The sequence below is a fragment of the Dermacentor albipictus genome, chromosome 4, assembly GCF_038994185.2.
Source record: "Dermacentor albipictus isolate Rhodes 1998 colony chromosome 4, USDA_Dalb.pri_finalv2, whole genome shotgun sequence".
Lineage (NCBI taxonomy): Eukaryota > Metazoa > Arthropoda > Arachnida > Ixodida > Ixodidae > Dermacentor > Dermacentor albipictus.
In genome coordinates this window covers 126,805,362-126,829,462 of record NC_091824.1, presented here as the reverse complement: position 1 = coordinate 126,829,462, position 24,101 = coordinate 126,805,362, and the positions used below count along the sequence as shown (strand labels likewise).

Below are 24,101 nucleotides of genomic sequence, written 5' to 3'. Positions count from 1 at the left end.
ATAAGGGGACATTGGTAAGATTTTAGAAGAACTTGCTGTTTGGCTAGTTGGTAACGCATTCTAGTAAAAGACATTCAAGCGCAAAAAAACACACCTGAATACCGGTCTTATCAATAGGACCTTGCATGCGGGTGTTTTTTGCGCTCGAGTTTGCTTTAAGAGAGTCGTAGGATCTGCTTTTATCCATTAAATGAAAGCAATTTATCGAATTATTCAGAGCCTGCTCTTTACTGAACTAAGCGCTACTCATAACTACTCCGCAGTTACTTGCGAGACAGATAGCAGAATAGCAGCTTTACTTTTCAAGAGTCCTGCCTGACGCAAACACAAATAACTCTGTCGTACCATGGTAGTTCACTCAGAGGCCTCTCTTGTTCCTTAGACATTACTACTTCTCCAAACTGTACTACTTCAAGAGAATGTCTTCGTAAGTTGATACTTGTTCGTCTGCTTCTTCTGCTTCATTAGACAGAAGATATAAATATTTGGCCATAAATAGGTCCCGGCATACCATTATCATAGGCCGAAGAAGCAACAAAGAAAAATAGAGGATAATGGAAATACAAAATAACTGTTAAAAGTATATAACCCAATAGCAAAACACTAATAGAGGAAATCCACGTATCACCGAGGAAAGAAAAGATGTAGATGATATGACTACATGAATAATAAGCCTGGACCTTTCTAGTGATCACAGAGTAAAATTCAACGTACAGTTTGCAAGAAATTTATGACACTTTCCTCTCCATGAGAAAATTTTGTAGAGCCTTCACAGCTTATCTCTCTTCGTCGGGACACTGTTTAACCCGCGCAAAACAAGTTTTTGGTTTTCAGTTCATAAAATGAGCCTCGGTCTATCGTTATAACGTTGCAAAAATGCGTCCCGTTTAATATTCTCACCAAGTGAGTCCTTGTTTTTATGTGTTGAATTAGAACGCTCTTTTTTAATTTATTGCGCATACCACCTTTGAAGAGATAAAAAACTGCCGCGGCATCAGAGGGCATTTAAATGGCGCGCATCCCATTCGACTGCATACGCGTACTCCCACGACATTCTATTATGCCATGAGTTACAGCTCGTGGCGCCTCAGACGCCGCTGCCATATTGCCCCGCTGCCCCCCAGCTCATGAAAACTCAACATTTCGTCAGCTTCTTATGACGCTATTTCGCCCTCATCTTCTGTAACTTTAGCTTCTACTCCCACTAAACAAAATTATATGGTACAACTATGACATACAATACATATAATTTAATGCGTAGGTAAAAATAGCCTTCATAATTCTAACACTACTATTATTTCTCAAGAGAGTGATGCTTTACTTCCAAAAATCTGCAGCCATTACGGCCAACAAAACTGTTAATATTGCTAATGTGAAAATTTGCGATAGCCTACCGGCCCATGTAAAATCTGCGCGAACATTATTGCGTTAACTCGGGTCTCACGTGGCAAATTTTGACAATTTATTATTAATTCGGTCTTAGTGTTTACTCATATGGTCTGGTAACTTATTGTATGCTTTATTATGTTACGTTCTATTATATAAACACCGTATAACTTCTACAAATGTTTCTTTTTTACATTCAAATAAGACCTGCTTCCTTTTTTAACTGTATTTTTATGTAAACTATGACAGAAGTATCGCTGGAGTTTCTAAAAAAATGGCGCAACTTCTTTGTATATAACTTCCCTTATGGTGGAACCTACTGATGATGGAACACCACGGATGATGGAAAAGTAAAAAAAAAAGCTTTGTACGGCACTGTAAAAAATTTCTGAAGCCTCTTTGTTCTGAACAACATTTTCTTTCAACAAGGTTACATTTTGATGGAAACTGATAACTCTGCACTCAAAATTGTTGAGAGCATAAATGCATAATAAAATAACTTTGGTAATAACAGACAGAGCCAGTAACTATCCACGCATTTCTACACCCACATATTACGCCGGTTCATCTATCATTTACATCTCACAGTCATCTCTTCAACCAAAGCTGTCTCATGAATTTATGCGCACTCTTGACACAATTAGCGAATCAAGTAGTAACAATAGTGCATCACTTTAAAAACAAGCGCAGAGCTTGATATTCAATGCCACGATTGATTTCTTGATTGATTTCTCTTGATACTGAATGCCACCTTTACCTCGGCATTTCCGTAGTATGTTTCAAATCAGTAGCCTTACCCTTCTCCGCTCTGGTTTGCCTATAAAGTATGTGCGTGCGGTTAGATAATTTAACCGCACGCACATGATAATTTACTTCTTAGAAAAGCAAACGCTGAAACGGAGTTCTATTTAAAAAGAGGCAATAGTTTCTTGCTTCTCGGCATGCACTGATCTTGCAAGCATGGCTCTCTAAAACGAGTCCAAAGTGAAAGGCGTTATGTTTCAGCTTTATTGTTGCTTTCAATATGAAAGCAAACTGAACAATTAGCGATTTATAGACCGACGAGACACTCGCAGTGCTTACTCTACTTTGGCACGGTAATCGGCTCCACAAAAGCAATTTCGGCTGTCAAATAGGCACCACTCACAAAAGGGAGTTTTTCATTATCATTTATGCCTGTCAAACACAGAAAATCAATTCAGGCGTTGGCCGCATATGTAAATATACATCCAAGAGAAAATTTATTGCATTCATACACGCGTTTTGAAGTGCTTCTTTATGAAATTGTCCTACCTTGTTTTCGCGAGCGTTAAAACAAGTAGGACCATAAGAACAAATTCATAATTGAATTAGGTTCTCCATAATCACTGAACATACGTTCTGTTTCTTATGTATTTTTTCAATCCGAAATTTCTTACACTCCTAAAACAGTGCACCCCTTGGGGTGTATGCTTGTCCCACAACAATAATCGCCATCTCTCTTCTGTATACTTTCTTGAAGGCGCTGTGCTCGCTAGTTTCCTGTCGAGAATGCTATGTCACTATAATAACGCGCATGCCGTGCGTCACATGGAAGTATCGGGTTCACAGCGTTAAAGAAAGGAAATGCGGACAAGATAGATGACGATTGTCGTTGTGGGACAAGATACGCCACAAAGGGTGCAAATGTTTTTAGAGTGTACCCCAAACCCTGGGGCTCTATATTGCCTAGAACATATTCATAAAACATCCATAAAGATCAGACAAACACTAAGTTTTTTGTGCAAATCTTATTAAACGGGACTATTGCCACTGAGACGAGAGAAAGTATTTTTTGTTGTTGTTGCTGTTGTTTCCTAAAATAAAGATTTGCCCCACTGTTAATTATGTGCTACAAATGTAAAGACTACTTCAAGAGCGAAAACAAACTGGAAATGAGGCTTCGAATATCTTAAGCCCCGTTTTTCTCACCTTTCTATCCTTTCTATCCTTTCTATCCCTGTTTATGTAATTGTACTGAAAAGAACAGTGAAAGCTGCTTGATTTATTCAGACTAACTTCTTTAAACTTTGGTAGTGACATACTGGGCGTCTTAGCCGGTGGCATGTTTCTATATAGTAAAGAAAAAAGTTCGACTAAACATCAGGGCATCCGGGTATTCTAAGGTATTCTAAGAGGAATGCATGTGGAGTACTGCGAACAGATAGAACATGCCATGTAGGTGTTTTTTCACTATTAAACTAGCCATATAATTCCCAATATCATGTTTTGAATTTATTAGATAGCTCCCAACAACGTAATCACTGTTAGGCACATGAATTGCTCATGTGCGCATCGTACATATGAATATTTCGTGATTTGTTGCGGCTATATCAAAAAGCGTGGATAGGACAGAGTGGTTTCGCCCTTCAAGCAGGCCTCCTTGTGGCACCAAAGAAAGTTGAGTTATATGGTAATCACGTGGCATCACGAATAACTGACAGCATGTTACTCAGCCTAGTGTTGTGGCCAGAACCTGCACCATGTACTTATATCCGAAAGCTGGAGACGACCAAATGCTTCGGTGATTTCTGGCTTTTTAACTCTGCTCTTGTTGCTTTAGACAAGAGAAAAGCCTGGTCCTCTTATGGCCAACGAGATGACCATGTATATGGAGCATGGTGAATATAAACGAAATGGAAATGTAGGTGGCGACATTTGTGGCGCAGATTGACACGCGTAAATTGTTCATATTTTTCCATTGACCATTGTCCACTAGCTAACCACTGTTACAATGTTACCACTGGGCGCAAGACGCGTCGTGCTAATATGAGCGCGAATTACCAGCAAGAAATTCCCCCAGTAATCATTTTAAACATAGAACAGAAGTAACAACATATGCGACACATTTTTTTTAGTTAACCAGTGCTTCTGGCGCAAGCAGTGAAAGCTTCACTCATGCCAAGATTCCTGAAAGTTAATTTGGCTGCCCATCGCCCTCGAGAGGGACAATTTGTCTTTCGGCTCGCTCTCGATTTCTGAGTCATCTGAAGTGTCTCCTGTTCAGTATCTCGCGACTGCATTTTCTGAGCGCTACGCTCACTCGCCGTACCCTTACGCTGTGGCATGCAAAACAGCTAACACGACGCGATATTCCAGGGAAATGTGGCGCTCAAGGATGCGCGTGGACCGTTGTGCGACCCATAATGGCATGCCATTCTCTTCTGAATTCCGAAGGACAGGGAATTCCACACGTGCTGCGGAGTCAAAGCGTCTAAGCTGGTTGCATTTTATGAGGGATTTCCTTTCATTCTTCGCGTTTCCTTGTTTTTTTTTAAGCCGATATACTCCAACCATATATAATGCTTGAGGCGCGCGCCAAAGTGGAGTTCAGGTAGAAGTAGTGATGCACACGGACACTTGTCCGGCCGCAGAAGAAACCTGGGCGCTTAAATTAAAAAGAAAACACGTTTTAATGCAGACTGGCCCATGAATGTGCTTAACTTCCACGATTATGCATTGAAAACAGGGGGAAGGCGGGAGATGGAAGTTCAAGACTATGAGTAAAATGTGAACAAGGTGAAAGCGGGAGCTAACGTTTCCACAAGTGGACTTGTCTTTTTCAAGTCGTCATATGCTTTCCTTTCCACAGTATATATACGTAGGGTTTTTCTATAAGGGAGATGGGGTAAGGCGGGTGGGTGTGGTAACGAACGAAGGTGTTAACGATGAGGGTGGAGAATGGAGAAAACAGTGCTGCGCGCAAGGCCGGTAACACGGCCGTCTGTCAGTCACATGTCAATGACAGTGTGTCACTCGGCGTGTCAACGGCATGCACAGCAGCCCTCTATTACCTGTTTAGCTGGTGGTCGTGGGCTAGTCTGTGAATACTGTGCTGAGGAAAGCATATGTCGCCTTGAAAAAGACAAGTCCACGTGTCGAAACGTTGACTCGTGCTTTCACCTTAATCTCGTTTTCCTGATCTTAACGATTATGCATTGTAGTACGAATAAGCCTCTCGCTAACTCAGTTGCGGCGCATGAAATGCACACAGTATATAATTTCAGTAAAAACCGTTTGCCATTCTCTGGCATCACTGAACTTATTTCCCTCTCGTGGCAGTGCCCCAGTGGCTATAGCGTTGTGCTGCAGAGCACTAGGTTACCAGCTGGCAAATCAGCTCTTCCCAAGCCGGCAAGATGTAGAAAGTTTTCATGACAGAAAAAAATAATTGGCGCAGAATCTCCCCTCGAAGTTGTCTAACTATGCGTAAGCATTGCGCCCCTTGCTCATCTTCAAGCATCCCGGTGTCATTATCGGTATGAAACCTTATCCGATTAGCCTAAACCATAAACAATTGCCGGTCGTTATCAAACTGATTGAAAGAGATTCGGCCCTTATCATCCATTATCTGTTAACAGCCTTATCAGACTCGATACGAGCTTTATCAACCCTTATCGTTTGGTATCAACCTGATCGCAATGAATCTGATCCTTACCAATCCTTATATGTCCTTATGAACCTTATCGGAACTGATCCGACAATTACGAATTCTTATCGGTCCTTAACAACATTATCAGAATTGCTCCGACCATTATAAGACCTTATCGTTCTTCCGCACCTTATTCATCCGCATCGATTCATTACCAACAGTGTCGAGACCCATATAACTCCTCAACATTCCTTATCAACTCTTTCACTGCTGTTATGTCGCTTTTGCGCGACGTTAAGCACATGAGCTTTCAGATATTGGTGGCATTTTGGTCGGTGAAGGAAGGCCCCATGGTAAGGCACATTCCGCGACCACCAAAATGCATCGGGGAAGTGGCGTGCTTGGAATTAAATTTGCGTGAAATCAGATGTCTACAATGCTCCGGGACGGCTTTACATGTGGTCCTCAAGATGCCTTTTATTCCACTATTACGAAATCTGTCAGCAAAGCCATCACAGAAACTGTTCTCCTTTGACATTTGTTTTGTACCGCCGGTACAACACATTTCATATTGTTCAGATATATTCACCTTCTGCAATTCTTTGTGTTTAGCCCATTGTTGTCAATGGTGGCCTCTCTAATTCCGTCCACATCCATTCTTCCGTGAAACACGTATGTCCTACGTCCCTGCTCCTCTTCGTCCTTTACTTAGAACCATCCTGAGCATTTTGAACTGCAGTAACATTCGGGATTTTAATATTCTTAGTAATGAGCCGAATGTGTTAGAATATGCTGATGATATCGCATTTTTCTGCAAAGACAAATCGATAAATCTCTTTCTATAATAAAAGAGTTTGGTACTGTCTCTGGTGCGAAAATTAATAGCTGAGCTCAGGTTAGGATCGCGGGACATCACACCGTCACATTATGCTGGCATTAAATGGTCTTCTGTACCACCTAATATCTAGGAGTTACACTGCACGCCTAAAAGTTAAGGGCGCACTACTGAACAGAGCTGAATCCGGCCCTCCAGCGCTACACAAGTACCTTTATCTCGCACCATCTTTCACTATTTGCAAGAACAGAAGCCTGCGACATGTTTTTGGCAACCAAAGTTTTCTGCCTTTCAATTTCTTCATTCCCAAGGCTTTACGTTGAACGTATTCACATGATTTTTTCAGCATTTACATGGTCTTCAAATTTTGAGCCTATGAGACGCGGCGTTTTTCGACCAGTGAATGCTGGATGGTTAGACTTGGTGCATTTGTATGTGTGATAGCCTCGCATTCTCTTTTTCTGAGATAGCTCTCGTGCAATATTACGAGCCTTCTTGTAGGTTAGCCTGGGTCATGTCTTGCCAGAACTGGTAGTCATGAATTTTTTTTTTCTAGGCCTTGTTTATGGGGGCTCATGCGTCCGGTTTATTTTTCTATTGATTTTCTGACTTAGTTTTTCTAAATATTATTTTAAAATCTTTATAAAACCTAATATCGATGTTCCCGCCGCCATTTTATTGATCAATATACATCAGATTACCAGGATATGTGGCACTTGCAAGAATGCGAAAAATGCCTGTTTCCCTTTCTACAAAAATATTTTTTTTAAATTACACACCGACATTTTGCCAGTGAGAACATGGCTTCGGAAAAAGACTATTTTCATTTCGTCGATTAACTCTTGACTTTGTGACGTGTCTGAATATATTGAATACTGTTTTATTTATTCTAAAGCTGTCATTTCATTCTGGGATGTCCTTCATAAAAATTTGCAAAAGTATTTGTATCTAAATTCTCACCGTATCCGATATCTTGTTGTTTCGTGTGGTAATGTACCATGCGATATGTTTTTACTGACAGGCCTGCATAGCTTACGGGAAAGTCGTATGCGAGACCAAAATGCAGAACGAACAATTTCCTCTAGATCGCATTTCATTCAAATGATTCCGCACTTAAAGGACTATTACTATCAAGAAGAATGTCAGCCGGATCGGTATCAACTTTTTATTAGGTGTTTAACTTCTGCTGACAAACTTTTCTTGCAATGGAAAATGTTGCTTCGTGTCATGTTTTCTTTGTACGTACGACCCGTATGCCTGTCATCGCTTATGACCACCTGGTCCTCATATCATTGTAAATAGTTCCTGTACATACATCCTTTCATCCATTATAATAAATACTATGTTTATAAACAAAGCAGGTGTTTAGCGCAGTTGGCAAGACACCCGGTTTCTGAGCGTGGGGTTGTAGGTTCGAAGCTCACCAGCACTAACGTATTTCCCTTTCAATTTATTTTGTTCTATACATTAATTTCTTTATAGCGATTCGCCTCACGGGAAGTAAAGACGGGTTTCCCTCTTGGGTAGGCATAGAAATGCTTATGCATATAAAACAAATTCGAGGACGCCTAATCACTTCTGATGAGTCGTGAATGCGAAAACATTTATTGTTTACTTTAACGCCGCAGAGCGGACCTTCCAGTAATGAACTTCGAGTTATGAAGCGCGTTTAGATGTTTGGCAAACGCCTCCTTGATAGCACAAGGACGGCGCACCTCAATCCGTGACGTCATGCTGCCTTGCACGAGTGCCATCTAACCTAATGGGGACGCTCCCGAGTAAGCCGCGGTGACTTCCATCATGTCACCACCTTCGTCACGCCGGGCTTTGCAATGGAAATTTCAGTCCAAACAGCCCAATGTCATCAAGCAGAGTGCACAGGCCTGCTATCTAGGAGGCGCTGGCTTAGCCCAGTTGGTAAGGCACTCGGCTTCTGAGCGTGGGATTGTAAGTTCTGAAATCACTACGGCAAACCTTTTTTCGGTTCACATTTCTTCCGCTTTTACATATTGTTTACTTTATAGATATAACCCAGGCGAGGTTAGAAAGCAGACGAGAGCTTGTGCAAATAAAATATGCGCGGATAACGAAGGCCTCCGAGAGAGAGGGTGACGTGGCGTCGATGCGAACGCCCTTTCCCCCGCACACAACTCTCGGCCCGACAGCGTGGCCCACTATGCTCTATTGAGGCGCGCACGTGACGTTGCAACGCAACAAATAGGTATTCAGGTACCATTTCGCTGCTGCAGATGCCGTATTTTTAGCTGAATGGGCCATGTGATGCTTTAGCATCGGAACTTATACCACCTGGATGTATAACACAAAAGCACAAAGAATACCCCTACAAGCTTTCTTTGTAGTTTCGTGCTACAGATGTCAATTGCTCACCTTCCAGATTGCTGGTTCGATCTCGGCCTTGGCAGCCCCATTTCGATGGGGGAGGAACTGAAAAACGCTCTTGTATCTTGCTTTGAGTGCACCTTAAATGACTCTAGGCAGTCGAAAATGTTCTGAAGCCCTGCATTATATGGCGTCCCGCATAGTCCACTGTGCATTTTAGCGTAGTTAAGCCCAACAATGTTTTCTTTTTTTTTTACGTTTCAGTCACTACCATGATTTCCCCACACAAGGCCCTTGCGGTTTAATACAATAGCGCGGGTATCTAATACGGGCGCAGTCCCTGTACTCTGCGTCTGCTGCATTACCATTTCCATGCGATATGCATATAAATAGTGAACTATCAACTGCAGGGCGCTGTTTGCAATGGATTGCTTTCGCTCGTTATTATTCGGTACCTCCGCTCCTCCTATCTGCACTAAACGCGCGGCTGCTTTAATGAAGGTCGTTCCGGTCTCACTCTCTTCGTCACGGACGATGCTTCGTTGCTTCAGTTGCTAGACACACAGAGAGATAAGGTCACGCAGTCCAGTTACATGTTAGAAAAAACAAAAACAAAAAAACGAAAGGTAGTTTCTTTGTATCTACGTGAAGTGCGAGTTGCCGTGCACAAACACAATCTTAAAACTTTGAGGCACTTATAGTGTCCATGAGGGCGCCGTGATATGTGGAGTAATATTTGGTCTCGCGCTGAACACAAATGGCGCAACAAAATCTAGAGGTTTGATATGTCGCACACATGTCCGAAAGAATTTTCCTCTTTTTTTTTTTTGCAGAGACTGCGACACCGAACTCTAAATTCAGTTGAATCTGTGGAGCTACAATACCGCATAAGCAAGAAAACATTTCCTTTTTCTTTTCCTTGTTTTTGTTTCTTTTCTTTTCTTTCTTTCGCTTTTTTTTTTGCTGACTATATGTAACCGTGAGAGACAAAGTGAAATGCTCGGTTGAATTTGTAAGATGCGATAGGAGTTCATATAATCTCGGTAAGTGGAGGAGGGCCCCCTGAAATACTAACAGATGCTTGTTTTTTTTTTTATTGATATGATATAAGGAGATGTTGGCGCACAATTTAAGGCGCCGGCTACGCCTCATCTCTTGAGTGGTTCCGTCACACATCGTACAGGGTTCAAGGTTACATATCAAATAGTCTGTTCACCCAAGCACCAGGACTTATCACGCAGCGTTTCCACAGGAACACTGTGACGTAAGGAACACATGGTACATACAATATACAATGTATATGTCTCCACACTTATGTAGATGAAAGTCTCAAAAGTACAAAAGATATTGCCGCCTAATAACACATTGTCTAGTCAGCGGGTGGTACATACATCGTGTAAATGCATTATCACATACAGTCACAACAGAACAGTCAACATAATATAATTCACAAACAGATGGATATACACAGTGACAATGAAATGAAGAGAACAATGAAAGTGTTAATAACTTCCAGCAATGCCGCTGTCTTCAAGAAAACTCTTTAGTGCTTTTAAAGCGCTCTTCTGCAAGGCCGTTGTTGGCCAAGGGCCCAAAATTTTCCTTAAACTGAAAGGTCTGCGGTCTAATTTAATTAGCGCTGATTTAAGTCGGCTTCTTGGTGTGTCGTGATGTGGGCAATCTAGAAGGAGGTGATATATATCTTCGTCTACAAATCCACAATCACATTCGGGGGTTTCCTTACGGCCAATTCTGTGTAAGAAATGCTTTGTGTAGGCAGTGCCTAGCCTTAATCGATGAATAAGGGTTTCCATAGTTCTATCTAATGACAATGAAAATTTGAATTCAATAAATGGATCAATATGGTATAAGTCCGAGCTCTTAGAATTCTGGTCAAACCAAGTGTTTCTAGACATTTTGAGAGACGTTGTCCTTATAATGCAGCGTAATTCATCCTTTGATATTGGGAGTGGAGATGTATCATCTTTGAGGTGTGCTTGTCGTGCTGCTTCATCGGCTGCTGTGTTGCCAGGAATGTCACAATGCCCTGGTATCCACTGGAATGCTATTGCATGTTTCGCTTCGCTTGCCTTTGTGAGGTTTTTAAGTGTTTCATATATTATACTGTCACTGAATGTTTTCCCCTTTGTGCTGCAGAGTGATGTTAGAGCCGCCTGTGAATCGCTGAAAATTACCCATTTTTGCGCTTCTGTTACTGACAATATAAATTTTACCGCACATAGGATTGCGAACAGTTCAGCCGTTGTGGACGAAGTCGCACGAGATAACTTAAATGATTCTTGTTTGTTGAGGTGCGGTATAATGAATGATGAAGTTGAAGAGGTTGCTGTACTGGAGCCGTCTGTATAGACGTGTGTGTATCCTGAATACCGCATATATATCTGGTACAGCGCTAGTTGTTGAGCAGCTCGAATGAACATGTCTCTTTTGCTGAATATCCCATCTACTGACAATTCGATTTTTGGAACTGTAAGCAGCCATGGAGGATACTCGATGTCTGAGTTCCAAAATTCATTTCTTGGCAATATGTGAAGATTTTCTTGAATTTCTATATGAACATAACTTCTATCTCGTTTCATTATGTCTAGAGCCAATGGGTGGTTTTTATGCTGGGTTAGAAGACGGAAATAATGCCGGCATGTTTCTGTAGTTCGCATAACTGGAAATGGTGATTGGCGAGCCTCAGCTATTACAAGAGAACTAGAAGTCGCTCGTGGAACTCCTAGACATAGGCGTAGTCCTCTAGCTAAAAGTCTTTTAAGTCGCTCTTCTGAAGTGTGGGAAAGTCCGTGTAAGATGGGCGCGGAATACGCAACTTTTTGTCGTATTAATGCATTGTAAACAGTCATCATGGACGATACTGATCCGCCCCATGATGTGCCTGCAAGTCTGCGAAGTACAGTCACTACGGCATTGACCTCGTTTTCGAGTTTCTTTATGTGGGGTGCCCAGGATAGCTGCCTATCAAGTATTATGCCTAGAAATCGATGCTGTGTGACAATCATTAGAGGGTGTCCTTCCAGATTAAGAGTGAAATTTTTTAACTGCCTTCGAGTGAAGGGTAATACAGCTGTCTTTGCGTGTGATAGTACCATTCCTCTCTCCCTTAAAAATTTGTTGATTATATTTATGCCGTCTTGCAATGCCATTTGAAGCAGTTGAGCATTAGACCCAGATGTCCAAATACACACATCATCTGCATACAGTGAAAATTTTAATTGTGATGGCAGCCTTCTTGGTAAATCAGCCATGACGCAGTTAAAAAGGAAGGGGCTGAGTACGCTTCCCTGTGGTACTCCCTGTTTGACAACATGTTCAGCACTCTTTCCTTCACCCGTCTGAACAAAGATTTTGCGACCTGATAGAAATTCAGAAATCCATCGCAAGGACCTGCCAGACAGACCAAGTTCCAACATGCTTAGCAAAACATGAACGTGACTAACAGTGTCAAATGCCCTCTTGATGTCTAGGAATACTGCTATAGTCATGTTCCCACGTGCACGCTCGTGCTCCACACAGGTTACTATATCTAATATTGCATCCATTGTGCATCTATGTTTTCTAAAACCTACTAAGTAGTTGGACAGCACATTCGTTTCATTACACCACCATTGAAGTCGCGCGTCAATCATTTTTTCCATTACTTTGCATAGACAACTTGTCAAACTAACAGGGCGGAAGGATTCAAGGCACAAGGGCGTCTTACCAGGTTTTAAAATTGGTATGATTCGAGCGACTTTCCAAGAATCAGGTACAGTTTCCTCTATCCATAAGTTATTATAGATGCCTAAGAGAGCATTTGTACCTGTCGGTCCGAGGTTTCTTAGCATATTGTACGTAATGCCGTCCGGCCCAGCAGCGGACTTTTGGCGACAGGATGCAATTGCACATTGAAGCTCGCTTAATGTGAAAGTATGATCTAATTGAGGATGTTGGGCCCAGTAGCAAGCAGTAATTTTGCGCTTAGCCAACACTGCTGAAATATCAAATTCTCCACATTGCGATGAAAAAGCAGGTCTGGAAATAAGCTCACAAAATTCATCTGCAACTATTATTTCACACGTGTCCCGTGCTACAGCGAGAGCACGAAATGGGAAGCTCTGTGTTACAGGTCCGCTTAAAGAACGAATTACTAGAAAAATTCGTGGGACAGCCGTGTGAGGGGACAGCGTGCCGCAGAAGTCGCGCCAGCGCCATTTGCCTAGATTTTCCATTCGTCTGCGCATTACATTGTGTATTTTCTGAGCATTTCTGTATGCTTCTAAACTTCCACTCCGTCGGTAAGCTCTTTCGGATCGGCGTCGGATGGCTCTTAGGTGTTCATATTCTCCGTCAACTGCAGCATAATCTTTTGGAATTGGGACCTGCCTTGTGCATATGTTCATATTGTCCTGCAAAAATTCTGTAAATTTTTCCACTGTTGCATGTTGATTAATTTGATCCGTTAGGCGGTACCGAAAAGCTTGCCAGTTGGTTAGTCTGCTGTAACGCCTGATATCACAGTGCATGCTAGGGTGGTTAACAAGGATGGGAAAATGATCACTTCCGCGCGTTTCTATATCTGTTGTCCATCCCACACCGTTCACTAGATCATGTGAACACAGGGTAACATCTATGCAGCTCGAGTAATTATATCCACGAAGGAATGTTGGCGACCCATCGTTTAAAACAGTCAAATTGCATTTATCTATGGCGCACTCTATAACGTTACCCCGTGCATCACAATGATCACTGCCCCAGATGATGTTGTGTGCATTGAAGTCGCCACATATAAATACATTAGAATGAGCTATCTTGAAGATATCCACTAGCGCTTCTACTGAAATCCGGTTTGAAGGTTGTAGATATAGATTAATCACTGTTATACAGAGCTTGCCAAAGGATACTTTACATGCGATGAATTCCGGGAAGTCTGAATCACTGGACTGAATTTGATAAGATGGTAGGTCCTTTCTGACGCACAGGAGCACTCTGCTCACAGCACCTTGACGAGAAGTCTTGTATATTACATAATTTGAGAGGCGAAAGTCTTTATTGATTCCCGCCTCTTGAATACAAAGTATTGGGAAGTTGTATTGTACAAGGAGTTTACGAAAGTCAGCACACTTCCTTCGAAGACTGTTGGCATTCCACTGAAATATGGAGACATTTTTATAGTGGTTATTCATGTAGTGCCTGCCGCAGTTTGGGCCCGGATTGTTGACACAATAGTGCTTCTAGAGGCAACAAGGCTTTCACTTCTGGTAGGTTGTTTGCTTCCGGCAGAGCAGATAGGATTGCCTTAAGAGCTGCGAAAAGCATTGGCAAAATCAGTTGTGTCACCGATGCTGTGGTATGCTCGCTATTATCTGGTGTTACTTCTGCAGTAGATGAGTAAGGACGCTGAGAGGAATGTGTGCGAGTACTGGAGCTTTCTTGTGTATTACTTTCTGCCTGTTGTCGTCTGGGTTTCCGTAGCACTGATGCATAAGACTGGGAACTTGACTGTGATCCTCTTGATTGGTCTCTTGATTGCACTGTTGGTTGTTCTCTAGAGGAGGAATAGCTTGTTGGTGCTCTTGGCTGTGGTGGTTCCGGTGCCCGCTGAGGTGGGTGATCTGGCACTGGATGAACAATCTCAAGGTTTGGGGCGGGTTCATTGCGTCGCGGTTGTCTTCCATGGATGAGTTCATGTCGACGCATTTGTGCCGCTGCTTTTTTCTGAGGACAGCCTGAGAAGGAGGCGGCATGGTTCCCCGCACAGTTTGCACATTTAGGTTGAAGAACTGACTTGCACTCCTTGTGGTCATGATCTTCTGAGCAGATTTTGCATCGACGTGTGCTACGGCAGGTTTTCGCCATGTGCCCAAATCTCTGGCAATTATAGCAGCGAAGTGCTGGTCCTAGGTATTCCTCGACAGGGTGACTGGTGAAACCCAAGTAAATTCTTCCTGGAATAGGGCGATCGTCTCTGAAAGTCAGAATTACCGTGTGAAGTGGATGTGACTGTACTGCTCCATCTTCTTGGCGGGAATACCTTATCTGCCTGCGTGCCGATATAACTCCTGCGTCTTTCAAGAAGTCTAGGAGTTGTTCGTTTGTATACTGCAGAGGCACATGCTTGACTTTGCCAACGTTTCGCGTGTATGACTCTGGGATGAAGGGCTTGACTTCCAAGCCGCCTACACTTGAGAGCATCAAAAGGCGTTTCGCCGACGCTAAGGAAGCAACGCTGACACTGAAGCTCCCATCTCTGTTCGTCCTGAAAGACTGTACTTTTTCTTTGGCAGCGGAAACTATTTCGGCAGACACTCGGTTTGGATTTACTTGCCAAAAAGTAGTACCTTCAGTTGGGCGAAAGACAACCGGAATGCCTTCGGCTCGCTTTTTCTTGTACGTGACCAAAGTAAATGGTGCGTCTTCACCCATTTCTTCTGCATCACTTGACTCATAATTCGATGTTGTGTCATCGTACTTGTCTTCTAGGCGAGGCTTCTTGCTCTCGAATTCACCGTCAGACATTATTCCTGATTTCGCTGAAGTTGATTCCGAGTTGTGGAGAACCAAACGTGCCGGCTTTATGAAGCTTTGTGACGCTTGCAAGGCCCCAGGCTTTTCATTACGGCCCGTAGCATCATTCATGTGGCTTGTTACGTTTGGACGAGCATAAGGCTCGTGACGATGTTCTCGGCTTCCGACCACCGTAGCGGCAGGGTAATAGCCAGGTTCTCAAAAAGGAAATGTCGTACCTGTAAGGCGCCTGGCTCGTTGAACCTTCGCCCGACGTCTTGTTGATCAATCGTCGTCAATGGTAGCCGTAAATGTCCAAAAAACCAGAAAACTCAGAGCACCGCACAAAAACAGCGACCGAACAGATCATGCTTGTTTTTACCACTTCGTAGCAAATGCTTCACTCACCTGCAACCTGCAACTTATTATTGACAGGCTCTCGTGCCACGACTGTTTATCTACTCGCTGGTCTGCCTTTCATCATGTGAAGTTAGTGCCTAGATTTTTACAAAGATGATCATTAAATCATAGGAAAATATTTTTCGTTATTGTTAGTGGAAAAACAGTTCTTTTGGTTGGTCCGCAGCATCTCTGTGCGGCCTGTGTAGGTCTACGTAAACTTAAATTTAAATACAGCCACCGAAAGCATGAACCTGCCTCTGCAATTCACATGCAAAACGCCATAAAGGTATGATTGTACTATTTGCCATCGCATAAACGAATACGTAAAGAAAAGTACTATTGCTGGAACAAAGAAACGTTCCTTCAGCTACAGAAACGTACTTGCAGAAGTTGTTTTTACCACTTCGTAGCAAATGCTTCACTCACCTGCAACCTGTACAACTTCTGCAAGTACGTTTCTGTAGCTGAAGGAACGTTTCTTTGTTCCAGCAATAGTACTTTTCTTTACGTATTCGTTTATGCGATGGCAAATAGTACAATCATACCTTTATGGCGTTTTGCATGTGAATTGCAGAGGCAGGTTCATGCTTTCGGTGGCTGTATTTAAATTTAAGTTTACGTAGACCTACACAGGCCGCACAGAGATGCTGCGGACCAACCAAAAGAACTGTTTTTCCACTAACAATAACGAAAAATATTTTCCTATGATTTAATGATCATCTTTGTAAAAATCTAGGCACTAACTTCACATGATGAAAGGCAGACCAGCGAGTAGATAAACAGTCGTGGCACGAGAGCCTGTCAATAATAAGTTTGCGCAGTACACGTTGTGCTCACTAAACGAAGACCCAGCTTAATACTTATTGCAGCATAGAAACGTGGGTGAGTCAGAAACTCTTCATTTTTGCATAGTGCACAAACTAACAAAGGCAACAATACGAGGACGGGACAAGTGCTTGCCGCTGACCTCTTTCTGTCGTGTTTGTTAGTTTGTGCGTTGGGCGAAAATTTGTACTTATTAGCAAAAATGAGAAGTTAAAATGTTTACAAAGAAAAGAGGGCAGGCGCTAACATTCGTTGATGTGTATTGTCTTAAGTATAACAAACTCTTGCAGCAGCCAGCTTTAATTACATTACTCAGTGGTGAATTTAGTGGCAGCTATCACTGTTCGAATTCGCCATTCTGTGACGGGGGATAAGAAGCAACAGCCTACTACTACTTTTGGGAGTTCTTTTAGACTTCTGCAATGCATTCCCGATAGAGCAGATTCTATCCCGACAACTCGAAATGCCGCCGCAGTGAACATCGGTAGTTCGCTGTTTCAAACACTGGAACAGTTGTAGTGATAGCCACAAAGAAATAATCTAACGCCAATACGATGAACGTCATTGGTGCGTGAACGTAATCGTGTTAAGTCGTTCTGAGCCCGAAACTACCAATAAAAAAGTGCATCAGCGATAGCCGCCGCACTAAGTAACCAATGTCACAATCCAGGAGACAATATACTAGGTGCTATCACAACAGCACATGTTTTCGTTTTAGGAACCTCTATTCTGTATTTCGCAACGCCCTGGGATACACTTAGGCGCAATGAATTTCATAGGTATGATTTCTGCAAATGTTCCATCTGTCGCGTAGGTCACTTGTTTTGGAATAGTGACTGAAAGAATTTGACGGAGGAATTGAACTCTACAACACTGGAATAAAAAATATATTATAAAATGATCAAGGTGCACTACATCTTAATTTCAGTTGCAATAGCCGTTTATCGAGGACAAGCGTATTAGAAAATTTTGCCAGCGATAGACGTTTTTCGTTATCTGCGGGGCTCCTCTGCAAATGTTCTCCTTGTGGACTGACCATTTCGCCCTCCACTGCGTGCGCCTGTTTCCATCTCACTGGTACCCCAGCCCAGCCAATCAGCAATTCAGCAGCCACCAATCTGAATATCTTCGCACGGCAGACATTTACAGAATACTTCCCTTGGTGTCTGCGAACTCCATCTTCCTCATGAAGCAGCGAGGAGTTGAAGTGTCTTCATCCGCTGTTCGCCGCGATATATTTTCGCATACAGAGAGAGCAGGCTATATCATATAGCGAAAACATGACTGAACGCGTGCAGTGCGACAACAGTAAAGGTAAGCACCCGAACGAAGTTTAATATCGGGTGGAAAGGAAGGTAACTGGTTTATTAGAAGACGCGTTTCACTGAGGTTTAGGGAAAGTCTCAGTACTGGCTTACTTTAACAGGGACTTGTGGAGAATATTCAAATCTCAGAGCCTCAAGGCCAAAACTTACAAAAGATTTTTATTGAATACTTATCACAACTGCCGTGTGTTTAACGAGAAAGTTGAGCAACCTGGGTAACATTAGTTAACGCCAGTAATATAACTGCTAGATCATCAAGTATGGCTAAAAAGTTTGTGCATGTGAACTGCGTTATTCTCTTGCATTCTTCTTTGTCCTCTCGAAATTAGGGTTTAGTTCCTTTCTATAGATCTGTATTAATTAGACAATGTTGCGAAAATGTAATGTGTTCAGCGACGTTTCCTTTGTATCCGGTACGATTGATTTATTGGACGCCGTTTATCTTATGCGTATGAGCGTGTACTGCGCATGTTTAATATTAGAACCCTATAAATAGGGCGGAGATGCCGTAATTACTTATTAATGTACAAACTAATTCACAACCACTTCTTTCCGCAGTTACTGTCAGCTGTAACGTTTTGCATGCCTCGCCCTAACTTGCGTATTCCTAGCATTTTCTACGTGAATTACTCTTGCACCTCTAAAGCTGTAACACGTCTTGTAACACAACAACATACCTTGCGTTATGTTCTTGATATATTGAGCTCAACTGTTTCCTCATTATCTGACTTCTGTCTTTGATCAATTCAATTTTTATGGCACTCCGTACCACTGTTGCTTGAGAGCTGATGGCGGATACGCACTTCCTACAGTGAGTGTTGCCATACTGTATACGATAGGCATAATGTATGCATTCATGACAGGAATGCGAACTTTACGCATTGTATTTTGTACTCCTGTGCGTTCAATAGATGCGTAAGCTACTGCAACAGTTCATTGAAGTGTATGGTCAGCAAATAGGCACAAAAAATAGAGATCTGCCAGAAGAATTCAGATGTGGAGAATTTACATGGTGTAACATGTAAAGCAGCTTTTTCTTCAAATGTTGCAATGGACATCTGAAACAAAACATAGCGACTACTCTAACAAAAACTGCATAGGAGGAGGTACACGTTTTTTTTCCAGATCTGTTTAGTTTTGTACTTACGCATTTACATATTCGTAACGTGCGAACTAGCCATCTACGTAGCCATCTACGTAGCCATCTTCCTAACATACTCTGTAATGCGCAAATATTCACAGACCTATGATCAGGCGAATTACTTTATTATGCAGTTCCTCCACTTGTCTCAAATATCAGATGATCGTCAGATTCAACCTGCAGTTGAACTAATTTTTTGTTATTGAATTCCTTTCACAACCTGGACGAAATTTGAAGCTGAATACTGTCACAAAATTTTATCGGTAGTTGCAAAGTAGAGAACAGCTTTGTGAACAGGCGAGTACTGGAAAAAAGTGCATTATTTCAATTCCCTTGGGGTGATACTTTCGCAACGAGAAGCAATTTACATAAGTGAATGTAGTGCCGTCTCTCGAGACATTGTTTTCATTCGCCGATTCTTTTGTTTTATTCTTTTTTTCAACAGACGTTCCTACAGTTGTAAAGTGCGAGATATATCTACGGAGTTTTGGAGCTGTGAACCCTGCAACAATGGTAAGTACCGGACTCTAGTAATCGTCCTAGCCTTGCGTAACTAAGAAAAATGAATGTTCTTTCTAGCAACACAACGACATTTACGTGCTGTACGGATAGCAGCTTTATTGCTGCGCCCATGTTAACAAAAGATAGGCAAAACTCGATCTCAAGTGGCAATCACATTCTTGCGTTACAAGTAGTGTGCCTATTCAAGAACATATGACAGTATTTGAGTAAAATGCAGAACATAAAAGTTGACCAGCATTGTTGCAAGCAGTTACCCGCAGGACGGTGTCTTCTGCAAGAAGCTCCTACCAGTGAAAGAAATTGTGCTGGCCAAGGCAGCATTGCTTGTCTTCCTTGAAGTCCAAACAGCTTGCGGCAATTAGCCTTGGAACCGAAAAATATATTCTCCTATCCAAGCTGGAAACCTGAGAAGGTAGTCGTGCCGAACTGTTCAAGAATAATCACAATCGTCAGAAGCGCTATATGTATTGTCCTTACATGATTATTACTTTCCATAGAAAAAAAACATGCATATAGGTCAATTCTACTTGTCCAGAACAGATTTGAGCTTGTCCCAATAACATCACTAGCTAAACACAATGAAACAGCTAGGATATGTTACTCGCCTGCTTTTACATTTAACGACATGCTGAACATCAAACTTTGGTTCCTGATTGACCCTAAACAAGAAGTATAAAGTTTGTAGACAGGAATAGTGTGCCTCAGAAAGGCTGGCCAACGTTTCGATAGGAGGACCTACCTTCGTCAAAGGCGGCCTCGTCATCCTCGGCATGTTAGTTTTAAAGGGTTAGTGCAGTGACGTCACGTGCGTTTGTCGTCGGTATGTCGCCACCGCTCTTCAATTGATATGACATGTGGACACTGGTTATGCATGATTATACTGAATAAAAGAAAAATAATTAGTTCTGATTCTACGCCTTTTGACTAATAGCAGAGGTCTAATGTCGAAAAGTTCTCCGGCAGTGTCTACTTCGCCTGTCTGTCAGGTGACGTCACAAAACCGCGAGAACTCCCTGCTTCAAAGTGACGTGTACGCGTTAAAGATGCATTAATATGCCGAACAAAACAATTTTTTTCTCAATAACAAGAGACTGCCCCATTCTGAAACGAATAAAAATATGGCTGCCTGCCGATCGCTCAGGCACTGGCTACTCGCTCATGCCGGAGAGCATGTATCTGCATGTAACAAAACATTTTGCGTGGCAGTATAACGTTACGAGATTGCACTGCCAAATACTCTTTGCTGAACATCTGTTTTAGCGGCAATCTTAACCTTCCGTTGTACGCCACCGCGATTTTCGACCAGCCACCGCAAGCTAAGAGGGAGCAGACCAATCGCACACGCCGGCACCCTCCTCTTGATCCAGTTACCTACTTTCACAGCGCTGGCTCAGCCCCATCGAAACCGTTTCCACTTGAGCGTGCTGCCCGCTTCTTGTCAGCCAATTCGATAATAAATACCACTCAATGTAGACAACCTTATTCGTTATTATCACTTCGTGCACTACATCATACTGTTTTTTGTCCACTCCCTACTCCACTTGCATGTAGGACTACGACGTAGACCTGTACCTGCGTCAGACGTGGACGGACTTGCGGATGAAGAACGCCAACCTGACCCGGTCCCTAGATTTAAACGACCCTAACCTCCTCAAGAAAGTGTGGAAACCTGACGTCTACTTTCCCAATGCCAAGCACGGGGAGTTCCAGTTCGTCACTGTTCCCAACGTTCTCTTGAGGATATACCCTACCGGCGATATACTCTACATGTTAAGGTAAAATTAACCGCAGCCTGTTTCTGGTATACCTAAATGTGGCAGATTAACATCACATGACAGAAGAAGTCGTTTTTGGTACAGCTAATTTGACACTTTGAACCTTTCATTTATGCACTGGAATGTTCACGCAATGCCCATAATAGCTTTGCTTTCGACATGCTGGAGCACGCTTTCAGTTGTGGGTTGTTCAGAACACCAATAACTAATTATTATTTAGTAAACCAAATATTTTTACTAAATTCATATCACTGTTTTCTTGAGCGAATGTGCTTTCTATGGTCCCAAATGAAGGTAAACGAGTATTTCTAACTTTACCTCATGGGGAAGAGTGTTCGGGCTTTCCGAGTGCGGTCCCGTGCCCATTTTAGAGCATGCTTAACGCGCTGTTTAATTTCGAGTATCCCAGTATTCCAGTGCTGAACACAATGATAGTGAGATTACCTGCACATTTTGTATGTCAAAGCACTCGCTTTTTCACTAGTAAACGTCGGTACGACGATGTATGGCAAAAGATAGCTCTAATCTACACCATAAAAACTACAGAGCAGATAAACCGCAGTGGTGGTAAAATGGTAGAGCGTCCGCCTCGTATGCGGGGAATGTACCAGGTTCGAATCCTGGCGCCGCCGGAAAACACACCGGTCTTTTTTCTATTGGGTAGAGATGTACCATGACCTGGTGCTTGGATGTTCATATGGATTGCCATCTCCAAAGGGAGCCCTACAGAGCTTTGAGAAGGCATCTTGACGCTCCTTATCCCACCACAACTTTGGTGAAATAGACGAGCATCCGCCGCTGCTGTGGGACGCCCACAAGTGCAGCCGCCAGGTACCTACTGGTAAAAACGGTACAAGCGCGCTCCCAGTCAGGTGCTCGGCAACCACAGAAGTATCAAACACTTGGTGGAAAGACACCCACTTAATGGGAATTTGGCAGCATCGAACGGCCAGACTCTCTCTCTCACTCTTTTTTTTTTAGATTAGCGTAGTGTTTTGTTTGCGTTGGTTCTTGCTCAGCAAGCAAAGCGGTTTGTACGAACCTCTCCCAAGCAGTGTCCCCTGGAAAGCCGGACGTCTGGTGGAGTGGGTGCTTGAACCCGTCTCAAACGCCAGTACGGCGTCTGGTGATTTCGATCTGAACCACGCACTGCCCGCAGCTGAGCCACTCGTGTTACCTACTCGTAGTTCACATGAATTACCAGCGAATTTGAGCAAGTCGTCAACTGTTCCTAAACTACCTACTATATTACATTTGAGGTAATTTTGCAAAGACATATATGTGAGCAAATAGAGGAGCAATGTGGGCAAACACCTTTTGCTCATTGGGAAGCCCATCTTGCACAAAGCGTTTATGCAAGGATAGATTTTGTCTGTTCCTCTCCTTTTTTTTTTGTGAGATATAGTGACGAAGCACACGCACATGTCCATCTTTTCAGCGTTTTCAAACGGTTCCAAGACATCGCCAGCTTTTTTATCGGTGCTTCTGCGAATAAAAAAAACCGGGTTGTATTCGCACTGCTTGCAGAATAATGGTAGATGACCCGCGAGCCTTTTTGCTTTCAAGCGATATAGCGTGTTCTCGAGTTCGGCGGTTCTGGCATTTGCCTGCATGACCTACTCGTACAGATTGCTTAATACGGAAACATTCCGTATGACATTACAATATTTCATTATGTTTTACTATATTTCTTACGGAATCTACATGGATTCCATATAGATGTAGTGCAATTTCCTAGGAATCGCGTGGTTAATGCATGAACGTGTCATGGAAACGTAACGCATCACTTTAAAGCATGCATGCTGGCACTCTAAATCTAGCTACAGGCAGTGTGAATGCAATCTGGTTTTCTGGTGCACTGTCCTTCCTCAGAAGTGCACCGGTATGAGAGCTGGGTAAAAATAAAAGCGTAATAAATCTATTATATTATATAATAATAAATCTATAGTAAGTAATAAAATATGCGCGGTAACAGAAGGCGCTGCACTCGGCACTTTCGCTGTGTCAGCTGACGTGAAAATAAATCTCACTGCCTTATTTTTGAAAACATATTACTGTCGCTCAACTAGCGTGCCCACTTTCAACGTAAAAAAAAAACGCTGTCTCTTATGCAGAGGATTTACGCGAATAGCGGTGTCAGGCTTCTTACACCTGATATCGATCTCTATGACATCAAGAACCACAGCGTTGGCGGTGCCTTGTTTTTATTTTTATTTTTTTATACGCGGAACTAATTAACAGCAGCATGAAACTTTTTTTTTGCCTTTTACAAACAGCCACGGTCTTTCGGTGCACTGCCTTAAAGCTTCACTAAGGTGAGGCATGTCGTTGATGTCACGTTGTGAATATTAATGAGGAACCCCACGTGCTTTATCACCCCGAGCAAAATACCATTGTCTGCAAAACACCGTACAAGCGCCCTTCCCGCGCCCTTGCTTTGCGCCTCTTCCGCATCCTTTTATCCTATTTTCATGGCATTCAGCCCTTTGGTACAAGCACGTCTCACAATTCCGCGAACAAGACACAACCTTAGCTTATCCCATAGCTTAGCGTATCTGCACTTTCCCTCGATATCTTCGTACTACTACAATACAAATAAATAAATATTTTCTGTGCGTGTGTGTGTCTGTATGTCTGTGTGTGCGCGCGC

At 42.6% G+C, this 24,101-nt stretch overlaps 2 protein-coding genes across 2 annotated transcripts in view; one reads left to right on the top strand and one right to left on the bottom strand.

Moving 5' to 3' along the window:
* The window catches only part of LOC135899530 (uncharacterized), a 388,013-nt gene that overhangs the window by 133,980 nt on the left and 229,932 nt on the right, over positions 1–24,101 (top strand). The window contains exons 3-4 of the mRNA XM_070537559.1: positions 19,600–19,667; positions 21,228–21,451. Of these exons, the coding sequence (XP_070393660.1) occupies positions 19,600–19,667; positions 21,228–21,451 (292 nt within the window). The remainder of the gene's footprint in view (positions 1–19,599; positions 19,668–21,227; positions 21,452–24,101) is intronic.
* The window catches only part of LOC135899528 (cell adhesion molecule 4-like), a 441,441-nt gene that overhangs the window by 272,037 nt on the left and 145,303 nt on the right, over positions 1–24,101 (bottom strand). The gene's annotated exons all lie outside the window — the stretch shown is intronic.